Raw genomic sequence first — 27,361 nt, forward strand, 5'->3', positions numbered from 1 at the left:
GTTTCTGCAAACCACAGAAACGTTGAATATCTACGTTTCAACACGTGAAACACGTAGCATGTTAACATTTCAACAAAACGTATCATATCAAAATATCAGCTGACTTTCCTATCAGGAGGAGGAGGGGTCGGTGGATGGATAGTAAGTTTCCTCGACCATCTCGAAACCAATGCCCATTTCCCTTTTCAACCGACAAAGCTGGGTGTTTTTAGTGAGACATCGGGACATTATTTTAAGCCAAACCATGATCTTTTCCTAACCCCAAACAAGTGGTCTTTGTGCCTAAATCTTACCAGACTTTAACCACAGCGCTGTCACACCATAAAACATCATTATTCAACGGATAGAAATGTTAATATGATACGTTCTGTAGAAATGTTGATATGATACGTTTTGTTGAAATGTTAATATGTTAAATATTACACGTGTTGAAACGTATATATTCAACGTTTCTGTGGTTGGGTTGCACAGTATAGATTAGTGATAGTCAGTGGGCTGGAAGCTTTCACGCGTCAGGCGCAATATGATACTAGTGGCCTAGTTTGGTCCCTCCTTTCCACACAACACACGAAGACGCACAACAACATTAACACGACTGGTTTGTCTACTGCAGTGGTCACTCGGCTCCCAAAAAAGTCATGCCGTGAAGACGATGGAGCTTGTTTTTCTGCTGATCTTCTTTCCTTTCACACTTTCAGGTGAGATTAATTTTAAAAAATGTAAAAGGCTTAGCAATTACACACTATTCACTTTCACTTTCATGAAAGGAGGAGGAGGAGGAAGGGGGGGGAGAAAGTGACGTGTTAGACAGCGTTCTCCACCACCATCATCAAAACACCAAATGAGGGAATATCTTTATGTCTAACATTGGTCATCCCTCCAGAAGAGTTGCAGAGACTTTTAGAAGTAATGCTAAGGCTGAGGAACACCATTCTTCAAAAAGATATTCCCTCATTTGGTGCCTGTACCGGTTATTCCTTTAATTTGTCCCCCGTTTGTATATGTAATCATTACTAACCTTATATTAAATGATGATCAGTTAGGTTAATAAAGCTGTCTTAATCATTATGGCAAATGTGTTGACAAAAAATTGCCTATTAACATATCCAGCATTCATTTATGTTTTAAGTTGTGTTTTTGGCTGCCTGGCCAATGGAAGGTCAATATTCACTCTCCTTTTAGCTTTTGTTTAGTCTCAATATTCCAAGTATAATATCTGGCTCTTAGGTTGGTAGATGTTCTACTTTCATCACCAGCTCATCACTAACTTTGTGTGTCTGAGGTTTCATGCTGGGCAAAATATTGAATGTAATTAAATGTCATTATCACAAGTATAGATAAATGCATGATTAGAAAAAAATGAACTTAAAAACTCTTTAAAACTTCTTTCTCTTACAGTGAAACACTCACTGAAGTTTTTCTTCACAACGTCCTCTGGAGTCAAAAACTTCCCAGATTTTGTGGTTGTTGCATTGGTTGATGAAGTTCCAACGGGTTACTGTGACAGCATCAGTAAGACAGCAGAAGTCAAACAGGACTGGGCGAAGAAACTTATGGAAGGTGATCCACTACATTTGGAGTGGTACACAGATAGGTGTCAATTCAGCCAAGACAAATACAGAGCTCACATTGACATTTTGAAGCAGCAACTGAATCAAACTGTAGGTAAGTAAAAGTGCTGTAAACATGTAAAGTTGTGTTTTTTGTTGAACAGCAAACAGATATATTTCAATAATAAACAAACATATTTACATGTTGAAAAACATACACAGTTTGCTAAATGTGCATATATACTTTCCTTATAGCCCTCCTTCTATTACCAGCCATGTAATGTGAGGGATTCTTTCAAAGTGTGTGGTCAATATTAAAATTGTATATATCTTCCCTGGTAGCTGTTCTGGATGCACTGAAAAACTGAGGAACAGGGTCCTACATTTGAATCCTGCCCTTTGTGTGTGTGTGTGTGTGTGTGTGTGTTTGGTCCTTGTCATGTTTGGTTTCATCAGAATGATTCAGGTCAAGTACGTTTTAGTTGGAAAGTTTACTTCGCCCCTTGATGTCAGTTTGTGTATTTCTGTGTGTTGGTCTTGCAATGAAGAGGTGACTCTTCCACATGTTCCTTGACATTTTCTAAAATGCAGCCTCACATAGGCTCCAGCCACCTGTAACCCTCTGTGGGATCTCACTCTGCTCTCTGTCTCCCTCTCAGGTGTCCACATCTTCCAGAGGATGAACAGCTGTGAATGGGATGATGAGACTGGAGAGGTTAATAGTTTTGTTCAGTTTGGTTATGATGGAGAAGACTTCTTAGCATTTGACCTGAAGACACGGACATGGATCGCTTCAAAACCACAAGCTTTTATCACCAAACACAAGTGGGACAGAGAGAGAGCAAGGAATGAAAGGTGGAAAAACTACCTCACCCAGCAGTGCCCTGAGTCACTGAAGAGATATTTGGACCTTGGGAAGAGCTCTCTACTGAGAACAGGTAGAATCACATGACCTGATGTAGTTTCATGGACACAATATTAAAATCCCTCTTCTCTTTCTAACATCTATCCCTCATCCCCTGGCCCCTCCCCTTTGTCTCTCCAGACCTTCCATCAGTGTCTCTCCTCCAGAAGACTCCCTCCTCTCCAGTCAGCTGCCACGCTACAGGTTTCTACCCTCACAGAGCCGAGATGTTCTGGAGGAAAGATGGAGAGGAGCTTCATGAGGACGTTGAACATGGAGAGATCCTCCCCAACCATGATGGATCCTTCCAGATGAGTGTTGACCTGAACCTTTCATCAGTCACACCTGAAGACTGGAGGAGGTACGAATGTGTGTTTCATCTCTCTGGTGCAAAGAACGACATCGTCACCAAACTGGACAAAGCAGTGATCAGAACCAACTGGGGTAAGACTGGAATATTGACTTTGCAATGGTTATTTAATGTATACATGTAATTTGCCATGAACATTTAGAAGATGTTAAACCTGAGCTCTGATTTTACAATTTGAATGAGTTTGAAACAATCTTGACTTTGGAGCTGAAGGTTAGTTAAGTCCAGGGTTAACAAACAAAACTGCTGTTCTGCTCATTCAAATAAATATTGTTTCTTACTTGTTACATTATGCACATGACCTACTTAAATTCCTTAAGTGGATGCAATAAAAGGCAGTTCAAAATTAGTGGTGTGCCAGCACACGGTTAGGAGCACAGGTCTGTCACAAATCTAACCAAATTAAACATAAAGAATAATTTCAGAAAAAAGAAACACAACATGCAAAATGCTAGACCACATTTTTACTTTACTTGTATTTTATTTATTGCACTGTCATGGGATTACTCACAAGACAATCTACTGTTTGTATGTGAAAATAAGATTTATTAAACAGTAAGAAGAAAATGGAACTGTTGTTTTGGTTCCAGTTTCTCCCTCAGAGTTCCCTGCTGGTCCTGTTATTGGAGGTGTTGTAGGACTGCTGCTGCTCCTGGCAGTCTGCATCACTGGAGTCTTCATCTGGAGAAGGAGAGATAATGGTGAGAGACAAACATACTTTTACTCATCATCAAGTCATTTTAACAACAAATAACAGTGTAACCTGGCTGATGTTCAGTAACGTGACCTCCAGCTAAAGAGTTACTCTCTTACCTTTCAAAATAAAAGAAGAAATCAGTGAAATTAATACAGTGTTTCTATAAAACATTTATTAGTGTTTTCTTTGTTTGCTTTCATAAATTCTGACATTTTACATTTTGAAATATTGTAATCTCTCATCTGTATTTCAGGATTCAGGCCTGCAAACTGTGAGTATTCTGTCAGTTTCTCTCTCTCTGTCTCTATGCAGTTTATAGTTTAAATTACTGACACTTTGTTTTTCTTTTATAGCTTCAGACTCATCATCCTCTGATCCATCTTCAGTCAGAGATGCAGCTCTTCACAGTGAGTATTTCATCATGTCATCAACACTGCAGATACTGTATGAAGAATCTCTCTGTTGCTCCTCCTGAAACTAGCTACAGTATACTGATATAATACTCTCATAAATATACTGAGAGTCTGTCTTTGTTAAAAAACTGTTTGGCTGATTTGATAGAATTTCTCAGTCAAGAGATCCAGTAAAGTTACAGGAAACAGCTGACACTGAGGTTTTATTGTAATACTGATTACTGATTGAATTACTGACACTTTGTTTGTCTTTTATAGCTCCAGACTCGTCATCCTCTGATCCATCTTCAGTCAGAGATGCAGCTCTTAACTGATCACAGTGAGTATTTCATCATGTCATCAACACTGTGCAGATACTGTATGAAGAATCTGTCTGTTGCTCCTCCTGAAACTAGCAACAGTACACTGATATAATACTTTCATAAATATACTGAAAGTCTGTCTTTGTTTAAAAGACTGATTTGGCAGAATTTCTCAGTCAAGTTTATATTTTGGACTAAAATCAAACATAAATATAATATGACCACTAACAAGTCCAGGTTCCTTTCTATTCATAACTCTGTGAATAAATAGATCAGATTTACGAGTTTCAGGTCGTCAGTGGATGCAGTGAAGAATGATATCTGTGAAGATTATCTGAGAGCTGATAGAAGCATTAATGTTGATGTGAATCCTCCACTGCAGGAGTAACAACATCTGGAGAGAACTGATGCTGCTGTCCAGCTGTTTCCTCAAACCTTTGGTGAAAATGAATCACTGCAGCAGCTACCAGACACCAAAGAGCCACAACGTTACTCCAGTGGGGCATCTTTTGTCTTCAGATATCAAATTCATGTCAGTTAGTCATGTGATGTACTGTCCTTGATGACGATTAGCATAGTCAACTTATGGGAGACATGATGATACTCAGCACTTTAACCTCTGCTTCTAACGCGAGTCAAACCTAAAACTTTAAATGTTCAAATACTCATGCTTTCACTCACAATTAGTTTGACAGTTTCGTTTCAGAAACACTAATTAAGATTCTGCACTAGACGACAGTTGAAAAACACAATTTTTGTTCCTCTGTTTGTTTCATTGTGGGGGCGGCTGTGGCTCAGGAGGTAGAGTAGGTCGTCCACTAATTGGAAAATCGGCGGTTCAATTCCCGGCTCCTCCAGTCCACATGTTGATGTGTCCTTGGGCAAGATACTTAACTGTGCCATCAGTATGTGAATGTGTATGAATGATTCGATTTCCTCTGATGGGCAGGTTGGGACCTTGCATAGTAGCCCCTGTACCATTCAGTGTATGAATGTGTGTGAATGTCATTCGTAGTGTAAAAGTGCTTTGAGTGGTCAGAAGTCTAGAAAGGTGCTATACAAGTACAGTCCATTTACCATTCCCATGGTTTAAACACTGCATACCAACTTCTCCCACTTTAACCAAAGTATAAATATCTGTGACTTATGTCTTAGTCTTAAGACACACATCGCTCCTCCACTCCAAGTAACAGCTGTTACTCTTTTTACACATAAATTTATAAATGTTTCCACAGTTTTACACAACATAAATACATTTTTGAATATTTAGATACTGAAACTTGCATATTGAAGCACGAACACTTTTTAGAGCTTATATTTGTATCTTATACATTTGTCATCTTCACATGTCCTGTATTTGTCGTGCGGCTGATAAATGTTGATGTCATTGTAAGGTTTTTGTTAATGCTCAGATTATTGGTGTTGGAGGATTAATTAAGGTTCCTCTGACACCTAATTAATCTGACAGATGTACTTTATTGCAAAAATGGCTAAATTGATTTTATATATATGAACTTTTACATATAAATGAACATCTGTTATTTTCAAGCCTTTGCCAACAAATTCACACAATGCTGACTGAGCATTGTCACCGCCAAATAAATCTCTCTGTATTTCACAGTCAACAGAGTTTTTAAATCTCATGTCAGGTGCAACATTCCCACTCTGGCCGTTTTAATCGTTTGGCTCTTCCAGAGGTTGTGATGCTCGAAACAATTTATTCACCGTTTTACAACTGCAACACTAGGTTACGGCCAGTGGTGTACTGGCATACTGGGACGGTGGACCATTAAAACATATCCGTTTTCACCGGCCCTCTCTGTGTGCCTGTCATTCAGGTTTCACATGAGAGTGTGCTGCATGTCTGTGTCAGGCAGTCACAGCCAAGTGCCTCCCTTTACTCTCACTGCCAGAAGGGGGAGTCAGAAGTCCCGTTATCAAGTTTTAATGATTCATTGTAAATTGTTAATCAGTCATCTTTTCGCTGGTGAAATGTATTGATGATTGTAATAATGATTGTTAGGGGGGGTCACAGCTCTCAGATGTGTCACATACAGAAGGTGACATAAGGTCAAATGTAAATTAGAAAAATATTTTTTTTTGTTTGCTACATTTTCTTGTGTCATTTTTGTTCAATTTGTTCAGTTATTAAATAAAAGTCTCCTGAAAACCTGCTTAAGCTTCATCCTACCAACATATTAAACATACAAGGACTACCAACTGGTAGAATAAATTGCTGTAAGAAACAACCATCATAGCAAAATGTTTACTTATTTCTTCTCAAAAAAGATTAGTTACATATGTAAGTAATGTCATCTGAAAAAAAAACAGATTATTATTATTTTAGGAAAGTTACAGTTGATACTGCGTACTGTCTAAAAAGAAATGAGGAAATCTGCGTCTGCTGCATCTGTGTGATACTTTAAATTAGGACCCATGACAAACATGAACTCAATAAATATTTCCATTTATTAAAACTGCATAGGTGGAAATGAGTGCTTTTGACTGAAGACCCCAATACATTGGTATTTTTAAAACAGAAACAGATAATGATATGAAGTCATTAGATTGAAAAGATTAGATTCAAATTGATTGATAAAGTCTTGAAAAACTGGAATGCTAGAATAAAACGCCTGTGAGATATGACAAGAAGTACACCTCTGGGGTCTGTGGGTACCCCAGTCAGTAAGATTAGGGTTAAGAGGTCTTCCTGTTACATCATACCTGTGTTTACCTCAAATGTTCAGATGTGTAGGCTTAAAGGTTTTGTACCAAGTTTTGGGAAACACTCTAGTGAAGCTTGTCCCTGATACCTAGAAAGCATGAGCTTACTTTTTAAAATTTTATCAGTTGTCAAAATGTGTGAGGATAAAAGAAAAGTTTACACAACTACTACAAAAAAAGGAGTACGCTGGACCTGAAGTGTAGAGTGTTGTGTTTCCCTATATCACCACTAGAGAGCAACATAACTCTGAAATGTCTCAGCTGTGCAAAGCATGCTCTTACTTTTTAAAATGTTATCAGTTGTCAAAATGTAAGAGGTTGAAGAAAAATAAAAAGTTTACACTACTACAAAAACAAACACAAACTTGCCACAAATTTTGGTTTATTTCAGAATGAGTACAATGACTCTTGTGACTCAGAGTGTGTCTTTCCCTATATCACCACTAGAGAGCAACATAACTCTGAAATGTCTCAGCTGTGAGGTCACCACAGAGAAACAGCTGCCAGAGCATTTCCACACCTCCAACATTACAAAGGGTTTCCTGATATAAAGTTTTCAACAGCCTGTTTCCATGAAAGATCAGACCAATACAGTTAAAGTGAAAACTAAAATTAAAATGTAAGACTAAATAACTTTCCCACTGTGTTACTGAAGATTTAAGCACTTGCAAATTATCATCAGACAAATTTAAAAAAAATCTTTATTTTCAACAGATCTGCAGTAGGAGACAGTTAAAATTTCTGGACAGGCTAACAGATTAATATTGTCTCATTTCACTAATATCAGTGTTGTGTTGATGTCAGCAGAAACTGTCATTCATGTCATTCAGAAACTTTTAATGCAGTTGTTGCATCTGTCAGCGAAAACAAACATCTCAGACAGTCTTGGACTTCACCACTTCCTCTTGAAGTCCCCACAGTCAGGTTAATGATATAAAGTGTAACTCGGCTCAGATGTCAATTGGAGATGGGAAATCATTCATATTACACAATGTGAAATACACATAAAATGTGCAAATTGATTTAGGTAAAATATTACCTAAATTTGAACGCTAAAGGCATTCACCAGAAACATGTCAAAATTACCTAATGCGAGATGGAAAACATGTCTCAACCAGACAACCTACACCAAACATAGACAAACTGAAGGCTTTTCAGTGGAAAAACATAGGCGTCAAGACAAAAACTTACTGACAGAGACAGCCCAGACGACCCCATACTTGTGATACATAAAGCATAACTACATAAAAATGATCATAAAAACATTTTTGTAAACTTCCTGGAACAATATAATTCAAATTTGTCTGAAAAGTTTAAAAAGAGTGTTGAACATGTAGTGAAGTTATGTGTAGTTACAGCCTCATGTTATCATACAGAAGAATAGAAGAATGAACCTACTCAGTGAGGTTTCCAGATGTTTAACTGAAATACAGATAGAAGTACTGGTAGTGGATGGGCACTCTGTATCAGCCAATATCCTGAGTTTAGGTATCAGAAATGGCATCAGGAGATTAAAAGTAGGATTACTCCATCAATAGTTATATAAATCACTTGCACCCAAGATCAACACACAAAGAAACAGAACCTGTACAGAGTACCTGGAGGAATGAAAAAAACAGATTGCTCTGATAAATAGTTTTAATTTATACTAAACTTGAATATGTCTCTGTATGTCTCTGTCCTCTGTTTACAAAATGTTACCAAATCATGAATATTTCACCTATTTTGTTGGTAATGTGACGGCTTCTCTGCTTTGCTAGCTGCTGCTGTGCTCTGTTTGCAGGGGCGGAAACCTGAGGGCAGGCTGATTAACATGATGGGACACACCTGGGCCAGATGTGCCTCATGTGTATATATAAGCTGGAGAAGCTGCCAGTTCAGTCTCTCTCTTCACTCCTGCATAGTTGTTTTTCCTTTCTTCCACCCTACAACACCCGTACAGCATACACTCACTCATCCACTCCCTACATCACTGATCTTACAGACTCACCCCACCAATGTGTTACTTTGGTTTGTTTTGATTAGTTTGTTTTAAATAAAATTACTTTTTAAAATATGGAATACCTCTCTGACTTCCCTTTTTTGCCACAGTCCAGAGCTGTGACTAATCTTTGTGTGAAATTGAATTTGTTGTGCCCACAGACCTGATATTTTTGAAGAACTTAATGTTTAATGTATATTGTATAACAGATTGTAAAATGTAAAAAAAAAAAAGTATTTTGTATAATTTGAATGTCAGATAATTGTGTGTACATGATTTGCATGTGACTTTTTTCTCTTTTATTCTCATCACATCCATATAATGTTCCTCAAAATATTTGTATATACATTTATCTCATGTAAATGTTTATAATAACTGCATGAATTTAAAGATGAGGTACTTCTCTGTTTAGTTTCTATAAACAAGTAGATGTTGAAAAGAAAAGCTCAAAATCATTTCTTATGTTGACTTACATAACTGTCAGACATATTTGTCGTCATTACATTTCTTTGTAATAAAGTTGTTTTTTTAAAATAAAATCCTTGTTATTTCAAGCATATGTTTGTCAACTGTTGTTACAGTAAGATGAATATTCTCATAGACTAAATGAACGTGGCTCCAACGTAAAGATGTTGAACTATAAATGCAGGGAAAAAGTCTATTGTGCAGATGATATAATTATAATTACTCATGGTCAGTAGTCTAGAGCATCTAATTCCTATTTTTTATTTCTCTGTAATATAATCTTATATAAATACTAATAGTTCTGTTAATTTTGGCATGTCAGCAATTCAGAGAGATCTGGTGACCTATGACATAGAAATCTAATGTATGAGGAAGTAGGAGAGAGTAACTTAAAAAAGGGAAGTTGAGAGACTGAGATACAACAATGCAAATGCAGTAGAGTGAAACATTTCAACAGAAATTAGTCCTCAGGTTGAAAATCTAAATGGATCTAAGTGGTTGTTTGTGCATCTGTGTCACATCATGATCACTGCATCTTGACCATGTCTACTGTATTGCAGGTATTAGCTGTGTAGCTTTCACAGCATAAAAGGAGAAACTCACTGAAGTAGAAAAACCCAGACCTGATAACCTCCAGCCCCACAGATTGTGAAGATAATATTAAAGATAATAACTGGACACATTATTAGCTCTTCAGGTGAGGAGATTCTGTGTGTTACATGACACACATATTGAATTCTTAAGCCCTTTTTCACATGTAAGGAGTCATTCACGGGTTTTTGAATATAACTCCTTCTCAGTAAAGCACTTTGAAACTGCCTCATTGTATACATTGTGCCATATACAATCTAGTCTTACCTTGCTTTGCCTACTGGTCTTTTAAAGAGCATTTTCTTTCACCTGAGTTGTTACACTTTCTTAATTTTGTCACTTTAATTGCTGACTTTAAACAGTTGCTCACGTCATTACATGCTATCTAAGCGTCTGGTAAACACACACACACACACACACACACACACACATACAAACGCACACATTTCCTGCATTTCTATTGGTCATTTCACTTGCACCGTGTGCACTGTTGACAGTCTTTCCTCCGTCGTGAAGTATTTTTTTAACGTCTGCATCAAAGCAAGATGAAGGGGATCGTGTTGTTGCTTCTCTTTTGCCATCTTGCATCTCCAGGTAACGGAATAATCTTTTTAATCAGTTGTGTAATTTCTATTTCAGCATTCATGCTTATATTCGGTAACACTTTTTAATACAGATGAACTTCGTGTAACTTCCTATAGTAAGTTCCGGTCACTAATTTCCCAAAGCTTACGGTGTAACTTCCTCACGTGAATCCGAACATATATGTGGTATTTAAATGTATATACAGCGGAAGAAAACAAGACAATGAGGAGAGAGGGAGTAATAACTGGGGATTTAGAGTGTAACTTTACCGTATTATTAACAGGTGTTGTGGAATTTTCCTTTCCTCCCCGCAGAATCTGACTCCTCTTCGCGTGCACGCGCACACACTTCACGCAACAAGCTACTCGCGATCTCTGCCTCTGTTTAAATATGTTTATTGGAAACAGTCGTATTATCTTTACTGCAGGATTAATGAATAATGAAAGAACAGTAAATCTGGAGGGAGGTGGTTTTATGAGGGAGTTCGTTTCACTTAGTTTCGTTACGCAAGTTTCACTATCGAAATCCAGGTCCCCTCTTATGTTACATTAAACAATTTATTCAAAAGAAATCTCTTTGCTCACATATTTGGACCTATTTGTCACTAGTGGCAACGGGGAGAGACTGAGGAGGGAGTCATATTTTATTGTGTTAGTTTTTACATCAACCAAAATCTGACTCCCCTCTTATATTAAAAATGCAAGATGTGACACACACCAAATTCTCTCAGTTGGCTTATCTGGACCTCTACTACTTAGCCTTTAGTATTAAGTCATTTGTAACTATTGGCAACAGGGGAGAGGTTGAGGGGGGCAAAATTTTTGTCGTTCCCTTTTTTGGTGTGCGTCACATTTTGCATTCTGAACATAATATATAAATATATATATGTATAAATATGTGTGTGTGTACGTGTGTGTGTGTGTGTGTGTGTATGTGTGTGTGTGTGCAGTACACAGTGCTGGAGATGACATATTGGAAACTGTCTATACATTTGATGAACTGTGTCGTTTAGGCTTCACTTCTTGTTGCTCATAGGCAATACTACATAAGTGAAACAATAAAGCAATACATTAACCAGAGGGGAACTGACATGGATATGCATTTTCATAAATATTGGACATTTCATGTAGGAGATAACTATCACTTCTTGTATCCACTATGTGGTGCTAGAGAACACTCACTAATTATATGTCATGTTGCTCTATAGCATGTGTAGACCACACCATGTAAATTTCATGTAAATTGGATGATGTTTGTCACATTACGCTGACTTCCTGTTGTCAGTATGTGGTGCTATGACTATGACTCACTATTGACATGTGTTCAGTATAATATCATATGGTAGGAACTGCCAGTCTGTGCATCATGTCCAGAGTCTCTTGAGATTTGTCTGCCAGTCACAGGTGCTGCTGTAGCAACCAAAGTTGAACGGAATAGGCAGAATATACCCACTTCAGGATCTCCACACTCAGCCTGCAGTTATTGGCCTTTACAACTGTTTACCACTGAGAAACTAAAGGCCATGCAAGGCAATAATCCACAAAATAATTGAACAAATAACAACACTGACACGTCAAATGTATTCTGCATATAATAAAATAATAATAAAAGTAAGCATTTTTGAAAAATATTTATATCACTCAATGTTTTTGAAGTTAATATAAAAGATAAATTACCAAGTCCAGCAAAACAGCAAAACAAAGCTCAAGGGGCCCCATCCAGGGGTTAAAGACAGACAACAGTGCAGCAACATGACAGAATAAAGAGGTACAGGAAAATGGAAAATGCATACTGTAATCGACTTTATGTTATTAAGTCTGATTTTTATGTTTTCTGCCTTACAGAATGCAGTAATACATGTTTTACACTAGTAAAAAAAACCAAACAAAACAAAAAAATTAAATTCATGATCAAAAAAAGGCAAAAACAACCAATAATCCCAGACCTGCTATTGAGAACTTGCCTTTAATATGTTCTCTGCTCTTTGGTCTATTAGTCTTTAAACTGAAATACAACTTTTCTTTTGTGCAGAATGCTGAAAATAAGGTCTGAGGTTCACATAAACTTAAAACAATTCACATTCACATCACACATTTTAATGTAAGACTTAAATGCACCCATTAATATCTAAATAGCCTCATACATTTTGAAGCTGAAATGTTCCGTGTCTATCAACTGTGGCTCATATATGCTGAAAGTATGTTTTAATTTGTGGAGATAATTATGTAGATAATTAGTATACATGGGCGTAAGGCCACAATTTTGACTTTGGCGCCCTCATGGTAGTATCACAGAGGACACTCTGGCCGGCAGTAAGACATGCCACAGTGTCCAAAAATAGCTACTATAGACCTTGTGGTGTAATTGTTTTGTGAAATATCATGTCCAAACTACTGAATTGAAAACCAGTCAAACAGGACATATTAACAAATTTGTATAATTCATAAATGTGTTTGTCCTACAGCAAGACACTCCCTGAAGTATTTTCTCACCGCTACGGATGGGGTCTCAAATTTCCCGGAGTTTGTGGCTGTTACAATAGTTGATGAAGTTGAAGTGGGTTACTGGGACAGCAACAGAACAAGTCCAGAAACTAAAACGAGCTGGGGGAAAAAAATAATAGAAGATGATCCTAAGCATCTTGAACTGTACATTCAACGGCTTTTACATAACCGGGAATTCTTCAGATCCAAAATCAAGAGTTTGAAGCAACGCTTTAACCAATCTGAAGGTACGTTACAGTTTGTTTTGTTTTTTTCAGTTACTTAAGTACATTTTCTGGGACACTAGCCCTTTCTTCATCAAGGTATTTTTATGCACATGTTGAAAAGTTTGATGAAAATGGCAAAATTGGACAAAACTCAATTATGCAAAAAAGTTTTTGATGCGCTAAATAGGAGATGGATACACCATCTGACATAGCAAACATTTAACTTACATGACGGATCAGCTTTTTCTGGTGTCAGCGTCTTCAGATATTCTCATAATGCACGAAAACATGGCTGGTAGAAGCAACAACAACATGAACATGAAAGAACAATTACAACTTGCCCAGTTGAAACAAATTCCTTAAGACCTCTCTCCATTTTTCTATCATAGATGGCCAAGGTGACTGGTTTTATTTCCAATCCACAACCTCTACTTCTTCTACTCTGTTTATTACACCCATGCATGACATAGCCTATACCGCTAACTTCTGACAAAACAACACTGTGTAGTCTAGTTTATTCACTCCAAACCAGTTCATGGAAACTGGCATACTTTGCATTTTCTTTTCTTTTTTCTTTTTTTTCCTTTTTTGCGTCATTTCAAAAGTTTGCTTAAAATATACTTAACAGTTAGATGGAAAAACGGCTACTGTTGCAGCTCTGAAAACATTAAAGGCTCCCTGTTGAGCTTTATGTAAACAAACAAAAGTTATGTTTACATTCAGTGTTATTCACCAAAATGTTGAATGCATTGCCTTCCTCATAAAACATTTTAAAAGCTGATTAAAAAAGAATAATAATGATAAAATTTTGAAACCTGCATTGTTTACATCCATGTTTACTTGGTGTGTTACTGCCACCTCTACACTATTGGCAGAAGAGTGTGTCGCATTACCCATGTACAACACAACACTTAATTTGTCTTAAGTTAGGTTGTGTCAAAAGTAAAAAAAATTACAGTAATCACCACTGCAGGTTTCAATAGAATCTCAACTGTACCCATCCCAAGGTCTATAATCAGTAACTGTGGAGCCTACACATCACTCAGTTTTCCCCCTCTTGTGTAATTGTTTGAGAAATAGCTGAGGAGGTGCACATGTTGTAAATTGCACAAAAATTTGTGTGAAAAAAAAATGTAATTTTGAAACATGTCTGTTTGACAGGTGATTACAGTTGGCTTCAGTATTGTGAGGATTTACTCAGTGAACATGCTGAAAAATGCACCTGTTCATTACCCATACAGTTCATTAGAAAAGCAGTGAAATCCATTTTAAAGACTAACTCAGTGCAACTAGATGATTGTATTTAAACAAGCAATATAGAAACGTTGGTAGTGTTTATTTCCGATTACTTAAATTGTTCATACTGATACGCTGTAAAGAAGCAAATATGTATGTAGCTTCCATTTTGAACATCCATGCAGGTCATCCACACTGTCCAGATGATGATTGGCTTTAAGTGGTTTCCATATATCCCCTGTTTTAGTGTCTGTGGATCACTATGAGTCTCTAGTGAGGATTTGATACCAATCAATGCTGCTGCAGTTTCTGTCTTTGTGTCTCTCTTTCAGGTTCCCATGTGTTTCAGAGGATGAATGGCTGTGAATGGGATGATAAGACTGGAGAATTCACAGGTTTTAATCACTATGGCTATAATGGTGAAGACTTCATAATATTTAACATGGAGACAATGACATGGATTGCTCCATCACCACAAGCTGTCATCATCAAACACGAGTGGGACAGTGATATGGATAGAAATGTTCACTGGAAGAATGCCCTTACCAATGAGTGCACTCATTTCCTTAAGAAGTATGTGAACTATGCAAACAACTCCCCACAAAAATCAGGTAATCACATAACATGATGTAGTTTAATGTACATAAACATGTTTGTATGCCTCCTCAATTTCTAAAGGAGCCCCAGAGTAATATTTGGAGGAATATATATTATATATTAGGGACATCTTGATCCGAGTCCTTTAAAGGTGACCCCTAGCTGACCTTTTTTAGGAAATTATTTCAGTTGCAAAAATCTGACCAGTTACTCACTTGTGAATCAATTAACCCAATGTGATGGCAAATGAAACTTCCCTTAACGGTAGGCCATCCATTATTTATATTCAGAATTCCTATTCATGAGACACTCTCATCAAAGTTGCCATGCCCAGGTTGATTATGTTTAATAGTGCAAACATGTGAGCTCATTGCAGCGTCATTGGTTGTTAGTTTACTGCATTGAAACTAGAGACCTAAGTGTAAAGACATGCTAGTTTGCAAGACAACTTCACAGGCTACCTTTAAATTGACTGTGTATTGAAGGCAAACTTCCATTAGTACAAGACAACACACCAATCATCCTTTATTAGTACAGCAGTCCCTATGCTGTGTGTAAACCTTCAGAAACTAAATATCAGAACAAAAAAATTAGTCTTATACTGCACAGCTGGAGTACATGGAGATCCTCAGGAGTAGCTGAGTAATTGTTAAAGAAAATTTCTCTCTCTCTCCAGAACTTCCCTCAGTGTCTCTCCTCCAGAAAACTCCCTCCTCTCCAGTTAGCTGCCACGCTACAGGTTTCTACCCTCACAGAGCCGAGATGTTCTGGAGGAAAGATGGAGAGAAGCTTCATGAGGACGTGGACCATGGGGAGATTCTCCCCAACCATGATGGAACCTTCCAGATGAGTGTTGACCTGAACCTTTCATCAGTCACACCTGAAGACTGGAGGAGGTACGAATGTGTGTTTCATCTCTCTGGTGTGAAGGACGACATCGTCACCAAACTGGACAAAGCAGTGATCAGAACCAACTGGGGTAAGATTGGAATACTGACTTTACAATGTTTATTTAATGTATACATTAAAGACTGAAGACTGGAAGAAGTATGAATGTGTATTTAAGCTCTGTGGTGTGAAGGACGACATCATCACCAAACTGAACAAAGCTGTGATCAGGACCAACTGGGGTAAGACTGGAAACAAATGTTACACACGTGAGACAAAAAAAGACAAATTTAGTTTACTGTAGTACTCCTGCAGTTCATGCTTGTTTTTTTGTCTCCTTTTTGGTGCTGGATTGGACAAACAGCCTAAGCTGCCAGTTAGCGAGTCAACTAGCTATCTCAGATGATAAGTTAATTTCTGAGTTTTGTACCGTAAACTCCTGTCGTATGACTGACTGGAAAGTGCAAACTGTCACAGCCCGGCTCTAGACTGTGGCAAAAAAGCGAAGTCACACAGGTATTCAATATCAAAAAAGTAAATTTATTTAACACAATGTACTCAAAACAAACAAAAGATAACAATAGGTAGGGTTAGTCTGTAAAATCAGTTATGTAGGGAGTGGATGAGTGAATATATGCTGTGTGATCTGAACTGGCCGCTTCTGACTTTATATATATGGGGCACACCGGGCCCAGGTGTGTCCCATCCTGCTAATTAGTGTGCTCAGGAACCTGCCTCTGCAAACAAAGAGCACAGCAGCAGCAAGCACAAAGCAGAGGGGCCGTCACAAAACCAAGCCCTTTTTTATGGGACAGTTATACAGCTATGATAGCTTCCTCATCTTGGATTCTTCTACTCTCTGTGCTCTCAAAGGTCAGCACTGTCCAGATGGTTTGCAACCACAGATGCAGTTTGTGTTAGTTCAGTGGGCTCACTGAACCCCCTAGTGGACATAGCCAAAAATGCATGTAAGGATATTATATGTATATTATGTTATCTGTATTTTTGGCTAGACCGGCCATGGACCAGCCCTACAACTCATCTGGTTGTCTGTGATTAACTGACTGACTGACTGACTGAGTAGCTGAGTGATGTGAAGTTATACCAATGGTCAGCCGGCCCAGTGTTGGAGTTTCCCCATTGGCTGTTCTTTCAAAATGAATCAGCACAAGATGATGGAGGTGGAGGACAGCAGCGCGACACAGAGTGACTGTTTTTCCTGCTCCTGCCCTGATGCTCTCAGCTCTAGTGTTAAATGCAGCAAATTTGGCTAAACTCCTGTTTAAGCAGACACGTACCAGCATCTCTGCCATCTCCTCCTCTACCGTTCAGTGTGATTGACTCATCAGCTAACAGCGCTGTTAGCAGCTGCTAGGAGAGACGCTCTGTGCTGTGCTTGCATTTGAACTAATACTAGAATGCAAGCTTTTTATTTCTCTGATGTTTTCACATCACAATCAATGAACAACAGTACTAAAACACGAGTCTTGCAGGTAAAACATACGACTCATATAACTGTTATATCAGTTTAGTATGGGGCGGCTGCTCTGCAGGTGTGCTTGATTTTCGGTAACTGGGCAGAGATAAGTTTCCTGAATTCGCACCCAAAATGTTGTCAAAACTTTCATTTACAATTTCCACTACAGCCTCCACGATCATCTACTGGGAAAGAGGCAGAAAAAAGGCACATAGAGGCATGAGGGAGAGCGCACAGTTAAAGCACCCCAAATAACCATCACTCTGAAAAAAAGCTCAATGCAGAGTGAAAAACAAGACATCCACAGAGTAAAAAAATGAAAGAGCGTGGGAACTTAAAAGATAATTAGACTTGTTATAATTAAAGTAAGTTCTATTTCAAATCAAACATCTTAAGATATGAGTTGAAAGTATTGCTCTTGCAACTGCATCTACCACCTTTTTTGACTCAAACATAGCTTAACCATGTCATGTGTTATGCTACTTCAGTGTACTATACCAGCAAATATTACTGGGACCAACAGGAAAAATTGCAGATGAACATTTAATATCCAGGAATTCACATTATAGACACTACCACTGACTATCACTGTAACACATTGGCCGCAATTTCACACTTTGACCGTACACAGTCCAGCCATATACTTGGTTTTGACCTAGTCTTGTTTATAATAACACAGAACTAATAATTTATTGTAATGTCTTGCCCTATAATAATAAATACAAAGAGTAAACTAATTGTATGAATGTGATTATTTTCATAAAACATTTGCTTCTGGTCTAATCCAGTGGTGTGGTATGGTAGTCTGCATGGGCACTTTCACACTCTTCCTTGCACACCCATGAAAGGCAGCTCACCACCACCAGTGCCTTGAAAGAAGACTTTTTGACATGATCAAATAATGGATATACAATGTTTCTTTGAAAAAAAACATCTATCTTTATTTTGTGAACCCCCAAGTTCAGTGGTTTGTTTGTTTACTTGTTTGTAGCTGCTCTTATCCTAAAGTGTAGTTTCTTTATCTCTTTCATTGTCTATGAATTAATGTATTCATTTGTTTTTTTGTCTGTTTTATTAATATAATTATGACACGTCTAGTATTACTAAATAGATGTATGGATGTACTTCTGTTTTAACCTGCTTCTAGTCATTTTTTCTTTGTTTTTTGCTTAACAGAGATACTTACAGATATGACCATCCTCATCATTGCAGTGGTTGCTCTTGCTGTCATCCTTATAGCTGCTGCTGGATTCATGTTTTACAAAAAGAAGAAAGGTGAGAGACCTAAACTGTGAAATGTTCTTATTAAATGTTTTATATGCTTAGATTGAGTTTGAGCTGATGCTTTTACCCAGATTATAAGCCCCAATTAATAGTAGAAAGGCAAAATATTATATTTATTATAATATTTATATAGGAGAGAAAGAAAGAGAGAGAATCAGATTCAGTGGTGAGAAGCTGATATACTGGCATTTACAACTGTGTAAAATGATATTATTTGTTTTTTGTTCTTATTTCAGCCAGATGCCCTCCACCTTGTAAGTACTTGTTTTTTCTCTGTTTTATCTGATCTGACATGCACTTATATCAGGACGTGTTACTGGAAAATAAAGTTAAATAAATAGAAATATTAATTGTATCCATTGCACCACCAGTAACAATTTAGAGGAAAATTCTGGTGTTTTTCAACCTGGGTCTTATTTTCATAATTGTGACCATTCTGACTATGAATGAACTAACAGTGTGTTTCTGACCTTTCAGCTGCTGACAACATCTCTGTGCTCACTGAACTGAATTCAGAAGACGGAGAGACTTGTGGGACGATGAAAAATTAAAGACTAATTATTCACACTTCCAGTTAAACAAAGCTGCACAATAGTGTACACAAAATACAGATTGTTTCCTAATTCAGTGTTAAACTTCTGTGTCACATTCTAGCTGAAGTACTAGGGGTGTGCCCTAATACAAATACGTTATTCGGCAAAGCACAAATAGTGTTTTGTTTTTGTTTTTGTTTGTTTGTTTTTACGAATATTTGTTTCATATAAATATTTTTAAAATTATTTGTTTCATACAAATATTTTTTTTAATTATTTGTTTTTGGGAAGAAAAAAAACCCATGTCAGGTACCTGTGCGCAGGTCGGTTACATCGTTATCTCAGTATCTCTCCTCTGCTGCACTTAGGTTGTAAAAAACAGGCAATAAATGAAACGTGCAAAGCAAGAATCACCTTTGAAGTTCTTTCCTACTTGTTACATGGTGTGCTGTCTCTGTGTTATGGGTGTATATATAGGTAGAGGTCTGTCTGCAATGAGGCGTTTAGTAAAGTTTTAGCTCAGTAGTCAGCGCAGTTGTCTATGATCTGGAAGACTCCAGTTAGAGAACCGGTGTGGGGACCTCCTCCATAAGATAGTTTATTCATGAACACTTATTGACACACTTTAATTTTCTAAAATTAAAAACGTAATAAAAACAAAAACAGGATTATAAAAGCGTCTTTCCACATTTATTCAAATTCAAATACAAATACAAATAATTTTGCTGCCTTAACAAATGTAGATACAAATACAAATACTGGGCTTTCTGCACATCCCTACAGAGTACCCTTTAAAGTAAGTTCCTGTTATTTCACTTTCACCTCAAAAATACTTTGTCATTAAGTTAAAAAACAATGGGCCGTATAACTTATTTTGTAGTTCTGTTATGTTTACTGCTGAGTTGATCAAAAAAACAGAATTACCAGTTTTAGTCACTGGAATCACAACATCATAACAGATTTTCAGACACTGTTCACCTGCTGTTTTTAAGCATGTCATGTTGTCTAAAGGGCGCCACCAGCTGGAGGAGCACCAAAGAGGAAGAAGAAATATTTTGTAATTCATTTTAGATGCAGATTTTGAGAGTCTGTCACACTGACATACAAGTCACCCTATACATAAAGCACTGAATGGTTTAGGACCAAAATACATTTTAACTTAAATAATTTACAGTTTTTAAATGTCCTTTTATGATGTTTGTCTTAATGCTTTTAATGTTTTATGTAAATCACTTTGAATTCCCTTGTAGCGATGTGCTATACAAATAAACTTGCCTTGCCTTACATTAGTCGTACTAATGTAGGCAATCGAGTTGTACTAATTGAAGCAAAATAACTGATGTCCAGAGTCAGGCAATTCAGAGCAGTTATCCACTATAAGTCCAGACGTTTGATCCTGGCAGCTGTCAAAATCGCCCCACTGCGGTCAGTTAAAATCATCTATTTTAAAATCTTTTTTTTTTTTGTATCTTAAGCTATCAAATATGTACAATTATTACATTTGTTCCAAGGGTGAAATCTGTGTCTGTATATATTAGTGATAGTCAGTGGGCTGGACGCCTTCACGCGTCAGACGCAATGTGATACTGGTGGCGTGCTTCGGTCCTCCCTTCCCACAAAATACAGGAAGACGCACAACAAAATCAAAACGGCGACTGGTTTGTCTGCTGCAGTGATCGCTCAACAGGACCCAGCAAAAAGTCATGCCGTGAAGACGATGGAGCTTGTTTTTCTGCTCATCTTCTTTCCTGTCACACTTTCAGGTGAGATTAATGTATAAGGTCTAGCGTCATACAATTCACTTTCACTTTCATATTGGGCATTTTACGCAGTTTAAATCAAACTTTACTTATGCCATTTTTGACAAGTCATCTATTATAAAGGGTTTAATCAAGGGCTTTAGCAATGGTAAACTAATTATTATGATTATATACAGATTTAAAAAAATATGATTTATCAAATTAAATAATGTAATAAAATCACATAATTTCTATATATATATATTTCACTATTTAGGCATATGCTTTGCTCACCATATGTTCTTCCACTTTCAGGAATCTCATAGCAGTGTACAGATATTTATGTCAAGATTTAACATTTTGTTTAGATTTACACTTGAATGTATATGTAGTAATTACTAACCTTGAAATGATGATCCATAAGGTTAAAAAATCTGCCTTGGTCATTATGGCAAATGTGTCGACAAAAAATTGCCTATTAACATATCCAGTATTTATTTGTGTTTTGAGTTGTGTTTTTGGCTGCCTGGCCAATGGAAAGTCAATATTCACTCTTCTTTTAGCTTTTGTTTAGTCTCAATCATTCCAAGTATAATATCTTAGGTTGATAGATGTTCTACTTTCACCACCAGCTTATCACTAACTTTGTGTGTCTGAGGTTTAATGCTGGACAAAATATTTATGTATGTGTAATTAAATGCGATTATCACAAGTATGGATAACCACATGTATATAAAAAATGAACTTAAAAACCCTTCAAACCTCTTTCTCTTACAGTGAAACACTCACTGAAGTTTTTCTTCACAACGTCCGCTGGAGTCAAAAACTTCCCAGATTTTGTGGTTGTTGTGGTGGTTGATGAAGTTCCAATGGGTTACTGTGACAGCATCAGTAAGACACCAGAAGGCAAACAGGACTGGTCACAAAAAATAATTGACGATGATCCACAACTCTTGGAGTGGTACACTCATAAGTGTTTATTAAACCAATATAAATACAAAGATCACATTGACATTTTGAAGCAGCAACTGAACCAAACTGAAGGTAAGTAAAATACTGTAAAAATGTAAAGTTGTGTTTTTTGTCAAATAACAAACAGATAAAGTTCCATTATAAACACACATGTTCACATGTTCAAACACATACACAGTTTGCTAAATGTGCATTTATACCTCTATTACCAGCCATGTAATGTGAGGGACTCTTTGAAAATGGGTCGTCAATATTAATATTATATTCAGCTTTGTGTGTGTGTGTGTGTGTGTGTGTGTGTGTGTGTGTGTGTGTGTGGCCCTTTTTGTCATGTTTGGTTTGATCTTGATGCTTAAATGAAGAGGTGACTCTTCCACATGTTCCTCAACATTTTCTAAACATAGGCTCCAGCCACCTGTAACCCTCTGTGGGATCTCACTCTGCACTCTGTCTCTCTCTCACAGGTGTCCACATTTTCCAGAGGATGAATGGTTGTGAATTGGATGATGAGACTGGAGAGGTTAATGTTTTTGCTCAGTTTGGTTATGATGGAGAAGACTTCATAGCATTTGACCCAAAGACACTGACATGGATCGCTCCAAAACCGCAAGCTGTCATCACCAAACACAAGTGGGACAGAGACACAGTTCAAAAAGAAATTTGGAAGGATTTCTTCACCCAGCGTTGCCTTGAGTTAATGAGGAGGTGTTTGGACTACGGAAAGAGCTTTCTGCTAAGAACAGGTTGAGTCACATGACCTGATGAAGCTTCATGGACACAATGCTATTAAAATACCTCTTATGTTTCTAACCTCACTTCCTGACCCCTCACCATTTGTCGCTCCAGAGCTTCCCTCAGTGTCTCTACTCCAGAAGACTCCCTCCTCTCCAGTCAGCTGCCACGCTACAGGTTTCTACCCTCACAGAGCCATGATGTTCTGGAGGAAAGATGGAGAGGAGCTTCATGAGGACGTGGAACATGGAGAGATCCTCCCCAACCATGATGGATCCTTCCAGATGAGTGTTGACCTGAACCTTTCATCAGTCACACCTGAAGACTGGAGGAGGTACGAATGTGTGTTTCATCTCTCTGGTGTGAAGGATGACATCGTCACCAAACTGGACAAAGCAGTGATCAGAACCAACTGGGGTAAGACTGGAATACTGAATTCATGATGTTTTTTTTATTAAATGTATACATGAAATTTGCCATGAACATTCAGAAGATATTAAGCCTGGGTTCTGATTTTACAATTTGATAAGTTTTAAACAAGGTTATCAATCCTGACTTTCTGGAACCAAAGCTTAGTTAAGTCCAGGGTTAACAAACAAAATTACCATCATGCTCTCTGAAATAAATGTTGTTTCTTACTTGTTACATTATGCTCATGACCTACTTAACTACAGAACCGGATTGAATGAAAACCAGTTCAAATCTATTGGTGTGTCAGCACATGGTTAGGAGCACAGGTCTGCATCTGTGAACTGGCATTTACCTGAGGTCATTTCATCACCTGCACCGGTCTGATCATCAGAATGTGCTCCATTAGGAGGAAAATCACAGTTGAGAGTGTACTGTTACTAATCCAGATGCAGAAACCTCACTAAAGTTACACAAACCACTTTATTCATGCTTTGCATGTAAAGCACACAAATCTAACCAAATTAAACATAAAAAATAATTTCAGAAAGACGAAATACAACATGCTAGACCACATTTTTTACTTTACTTGTATTTTATTTGTTGCACTGTCATGGGATTACTCACAAGACAATCTACTGTTTGTATGTGAAAATAACATTTATTAAACAAAGTAAGAACAAAATAGAACTGTTGCTGATCTGAGGAAACATGTGACCATGCAGGAGAGAGCAAGAGCTTTCAGGGAGGACAAGGTGATCAGCTCAAAGATGACAGGATGAAAAACATAAAGAACAAAGCTTTAGTATTACAATAACAAAAACACAAAAGGTGTAATACAGCAAAGACAGGGGACGGGTAAAACATAGACATAAAATGGACACACAGAGGTCTGAAGCACTAAGGTGGTTTTCACCTGCAGATGGTCATTGTATGAATTATTGTGACACCAAATTTAACATCAGATCAACATGTCCAGTAACGTGATTTTGACTTAAAACGATACATCATCTGCTTTTGGCAGTATAATTGAGCTGCTGTACTCATATTTGCAACTCTGCACATCCTGGACAATAATAAAAAAATATAGAATTCCCAAACTGTCTGTGTGTCATGACAGGGAAAGCTCTGTGTTTTAAGGGGATGAACGTAAAAAATGTGATTGTCAGTAATGTCGTATGATTATCATACATCATTATAGTAGAAAATACCAAAAGTACATTGGCATGCCCTTGATGCACTGTGAATGTTTTGTTTCGGTTCCAGTTTCTCCCTCAGAGTTCCCTGCTGGTCCTGTTATTGGAGGTGTTGTAGGACTGCTGCTGCTCCTGGCAGTCTGCATCACTGGAGTCTTCTTCTGGAGAAGGAGATATAATGGTGAGTGACAACCATACTTTTACTCATCATGAAGCCATTTTAACAACAAATAACAGTGTAACCTGGCTGATGTTCAGTAACGTGACCTCCTACTGAAGAGTTCTCTTACCTTTGAAAATAAAAGCAGAAATCAGTCAAATTAATACAGTGTTTCATAAAATATTTATTAGTGTTTTCTTTGTTTGCTTTCATAAATTCTGAAATTTTAAATTCTGAAGTATTGTAATCTCTCATCTGAATTTCAGGATTCAGGCCTGCAAACTGTGAGTATTATGTCAGTTTATCTCTCTCTCTCTCTCTCTCTCTCTCTCTCTGTACAAATAAATGCAGTTAACGGTTTAAATTGAATTAAAGAGAACAGGGCCCATCCCCTAAACGATGCTCATGCAGACTATCGATAGATGCTACAATTTACTGATGCTCCCTAAACACCTTTGATGCAGGCTATCGGTAGACTCTACAATTTACCAATGTTCGTTAAACGCCTCACATGCAGGCTATCGGTAGAGGCTACAATTTACCGATGCTCCCTAAACACCTCACATGCAGAATATCTGGACACTACAATTTTGAGTTGAGCTGAAGTTGATCGGATGAACTGTAGTGCCCGTTCAAAATGTGCCTGAGACATCCAGCACTAACATGCTGAGTTTCATTCACAGTTAAGTTACACAGTTCAATAGTAGAGCTTAAGTCTCTTAAACTTTTCAAGTCATCATCACTACAGATGTAATCTCTGCTCTAACCACAATGTGGGTTGCAATGGCAGCATGGCGACGTCTGAATTTCTGCTTGTTAACTTCGCAGTCAGAAGAAGAAGTAAATCAACATTGTAGAAGCAACATTGTTTATGAGGTATTTTTTATATATTTCTCGAGAATTGTTCATCCAAACAACTTCACATATTGACACTGCACTTCCTCGTTTCCCCAGCAATCCACCCGCCAGGTATGAAGTAGATCAGATGAACGGTTCTCGAGATACATGAAGGACAAACTTACATACACACAGAGGTTCCTTTCTTTACATAGTGAGATTGAGATGTGACGTCACAGGACCCGTCAGAAAGTTACATACAACCTAAAGTGTGATTTCATAGATCAGATTTATGAGCTTCAGGTCGTCAGTGGATGCAGTGAAGAATGATATCTGTGAAGATTATCTGAGAGCTGATAGAAGCATTAATGTTGATGTGAATCCTCCACTGCAGGACTAACAACATCTGGAGAGAACTGATGCTGCTGTCCAGCTGTTTCCTCAAACCTTTGGTGGAGATGAATCACTGCAGCAGCTACCAGACACCAAAGAGCCACAACGTTACTCCAGTGGGGCATCTTTTGTCTTCAGATATCAAATTCATGTAAGTTAGTCATGTGATGTACTGTCTTTGATGATGATTAGTATTAAATCCATTCATGGGAGACATGATGATACTCAGCACTTTAACCTCTACTTCTAAAGCTTTAAATGTTCAACTACTCATGCTTTCACTCACAATTAGAATCACTAATGAAGATTCTGCTCTAGGCCACAGTTGAAAAACATTTTAATGTTTTTGTTTCTCTGTTTCATTGTGATTACTCAAATAGTTTGAACACTGCATCCCAACTTCTCCCACTTTAACCAAAGTGTAAATATCTGTGAGTTATGTGTTGGTCTTCCAACACACATTTCTCCTTCATTCCAAGTAAATCCAAGTAACTCCTCCTTTCATTGAAACTCACATATTAAAGCAATAACACTTCTTAGAGCTTATATTTGTATCTTATACATTTGCCATCTTCACATGTCCTGTATTTGTCATGCGAATGATAGACTTTGATGTCATTTCAAGGTTTGTTAATTCTCAGATTATTGATGTTAGAGGATTAGTGAGGGTTTCATTTCATATTGCCAAAATGGCAAAATTGATTTGTCTACTTGAGAGTATACGTCCTCTCTAAGGTTATGTGATTTGTTTTTGGCTAAATGTTTTCACTTTAGTAAAGTTTGTCTCTACATCATCTACAAATTAATAATTAATTATGTTAATCGATCATCTTTTCAGTGATGATTTGTAAAACATGATTTTTAGGGGGTCACAGCTCTCATATGTGTCATATACAGTTGGTGTAGAAATGATCTCCTGTCTGTACATAAGATCAAATATTTTTTTATTTATCTTTGTTTATTTGGTGAACTTCATTTTGTCCAGAGGGGCTACTACATTTTTGTTCTCATTTGTTCTAATAGTATTTATATTTACTTTCAATTAATAAATAAAATTCTCCTGAAAACCTGCTTAAGAGGTCTTCCTGTTACGTCATACCTGCATATACCTCAAATGTTCAGAGGTGTAGGCTTAAAGGTTTTGTCCCAAGTTTTGGGAAACACTCTGTTGAAGCTTGTCCCTGACATCTGGAAAGCATGCGCTTACTTTTTTTATCAGTTGTCAAAATGTGTGAGGATAAAAGAAAACTTTTACACTACTACTACAAAAGAAAAGAAAACATGTACCACAAATTTTGATTTGTTCATGAAGGTGTACACTGAGTCTGAGGTTTAGAGTGTGTCTTTCCCGATATCACCACTAGAGAGCAACATAACTCTGAAATGTCTCAGCTGTGAGGTCACTACAGAGAAACAGCTGCCAGAGCATTTCCGCACCTCCAACATAACAAAGGGTTCCCTGACTTAAATTTTCAATAGTTAAAGCAAGATTCTTATAAACAGCCTGTTTCCAGAAGACCAGACCAATACAGTTAAAGTGAAAACTAAAATTAAACTGTAGGTCTAAATAACTTTTCCCCAATGCTACCGAAGATTTGAGCACTTGTAAATTATCAT

At 37.4% G+C, this 27,361-nt stretch overlaps 3 protein-coding genes across 3 annotated transcripts in view; all 3 read left to right on the top strand.

Moving 5' to 3' along the window:
* The window catches only part of LOC137198496 (uncharacterized), a 54,874-nt gene extending 31,133 nt beyond the window's left edge, over positions 1–23,741 (top strand). The window contains exons 2-11 of the mRNA XM_067612373.1: positions 13,047–13,313; positions 14,861–15,139; positions 15,802–16,104; positions 18,667–18,765; positions 19,011–19,028; positions 19,252–19,320; positions 20,828–21,070; positions 21,824–22,090; positions 22,483–22,761; positions 22,865–23,741. Of these exons, the coding sequence (XP_067468474.1) occupies positions 13,047–13,313; positions 14,861–15,139; positions 15,802–16,104; positions 18,667–18,765; positions 19,011–19,028; positions 19,252–19,320; positions 20,828–21,070; positions 21,824–22,090; positions 22,483–22,761; positions 22,865–23,193 (2,153 nt within the window). The 3' untranslated portion in view covers positions 23,194–23,741. The remainder of the gene's footprint in view (positions 1–13,046; positions 13,314–14,860; positions 15,140–15,801; positions 16,105–18,666; positions 18,766–19,010; positions 19,029–19,251; positions 19,321–20,827; positions 21,071–21,823; positions 22,091–22,482; positions 22,762–22,864) is intronic.
* LOC137198331 (major histocompatibility complex class I-related gene protein-like) overlaps positions 1–27,361 on the top strand; it is a 95,590-nt gene that overhangs the window by 49,186 nt on the left and 19,043 nt on the right. The gene's annotated exons all lie outside the window — the stretch shown is intronic.
* Positions 519–7,511, top strand: LOC137198502 (major histocompatibility complex class I-related gene protein-like). Its single transcript, XM_067612381.1, has 8 exons — positions 519–698; positions 1,399–1,665; positions 2,210–2,488; positions 2,596–2,936; positions 3,775–3,792; positions 3,875–3,928; positions 4,193–4,253; positions 7,408–7,511. Exons 1-8 carry the CDS (start codon positions 653–655, stop codon positions 7,509–7,511), a joined length of 1,170 nt encoding a protein of 389 aa, XP_067468482.1. The 5' UTR covers positions 519–652.

This window comes from Thunnus thynnus, chromosome 15, assembly GCF_963924715.1.
Source record: "Thunnus thynnus chromosome 15, fThuThy2.1, whole genome shotgun sequence".
NCBI classification, from domain to species: Eukaryota; Metazoa; Chordata; class Actinopteri; order Scombriformes; family Scombridae; genus Thunnus; species Thunnus thynnus.

What these genes read in the sequence shown, in the direction of transcription:
- LOC137198502 (XM_067612381.1), top strand. Translation starts at nt 653, where the DNA reads ATGGAGCTTGTTTTTCTGCTGATCTTCTTTCCTTTCACACTTTCAG. An exon ending in GCAACTGAATCAAACTGTAG is followed by an intron (nt 1,666 to 2,209) that starts GTAAGTAAAAGT and finishes TCTCCCTCTCAG; the next exon opens with GTGTCCACATCTTCCAGAGG. An exon ending in CAGAGATGCAGCTCTTCACA is followed by an intron (nt 3,929 to 4,192) that starts GTGAGTATTTCA and finishes TGTCTTTTATAG; the next exon opens with CTCCAGACTCGTCATCCTCT.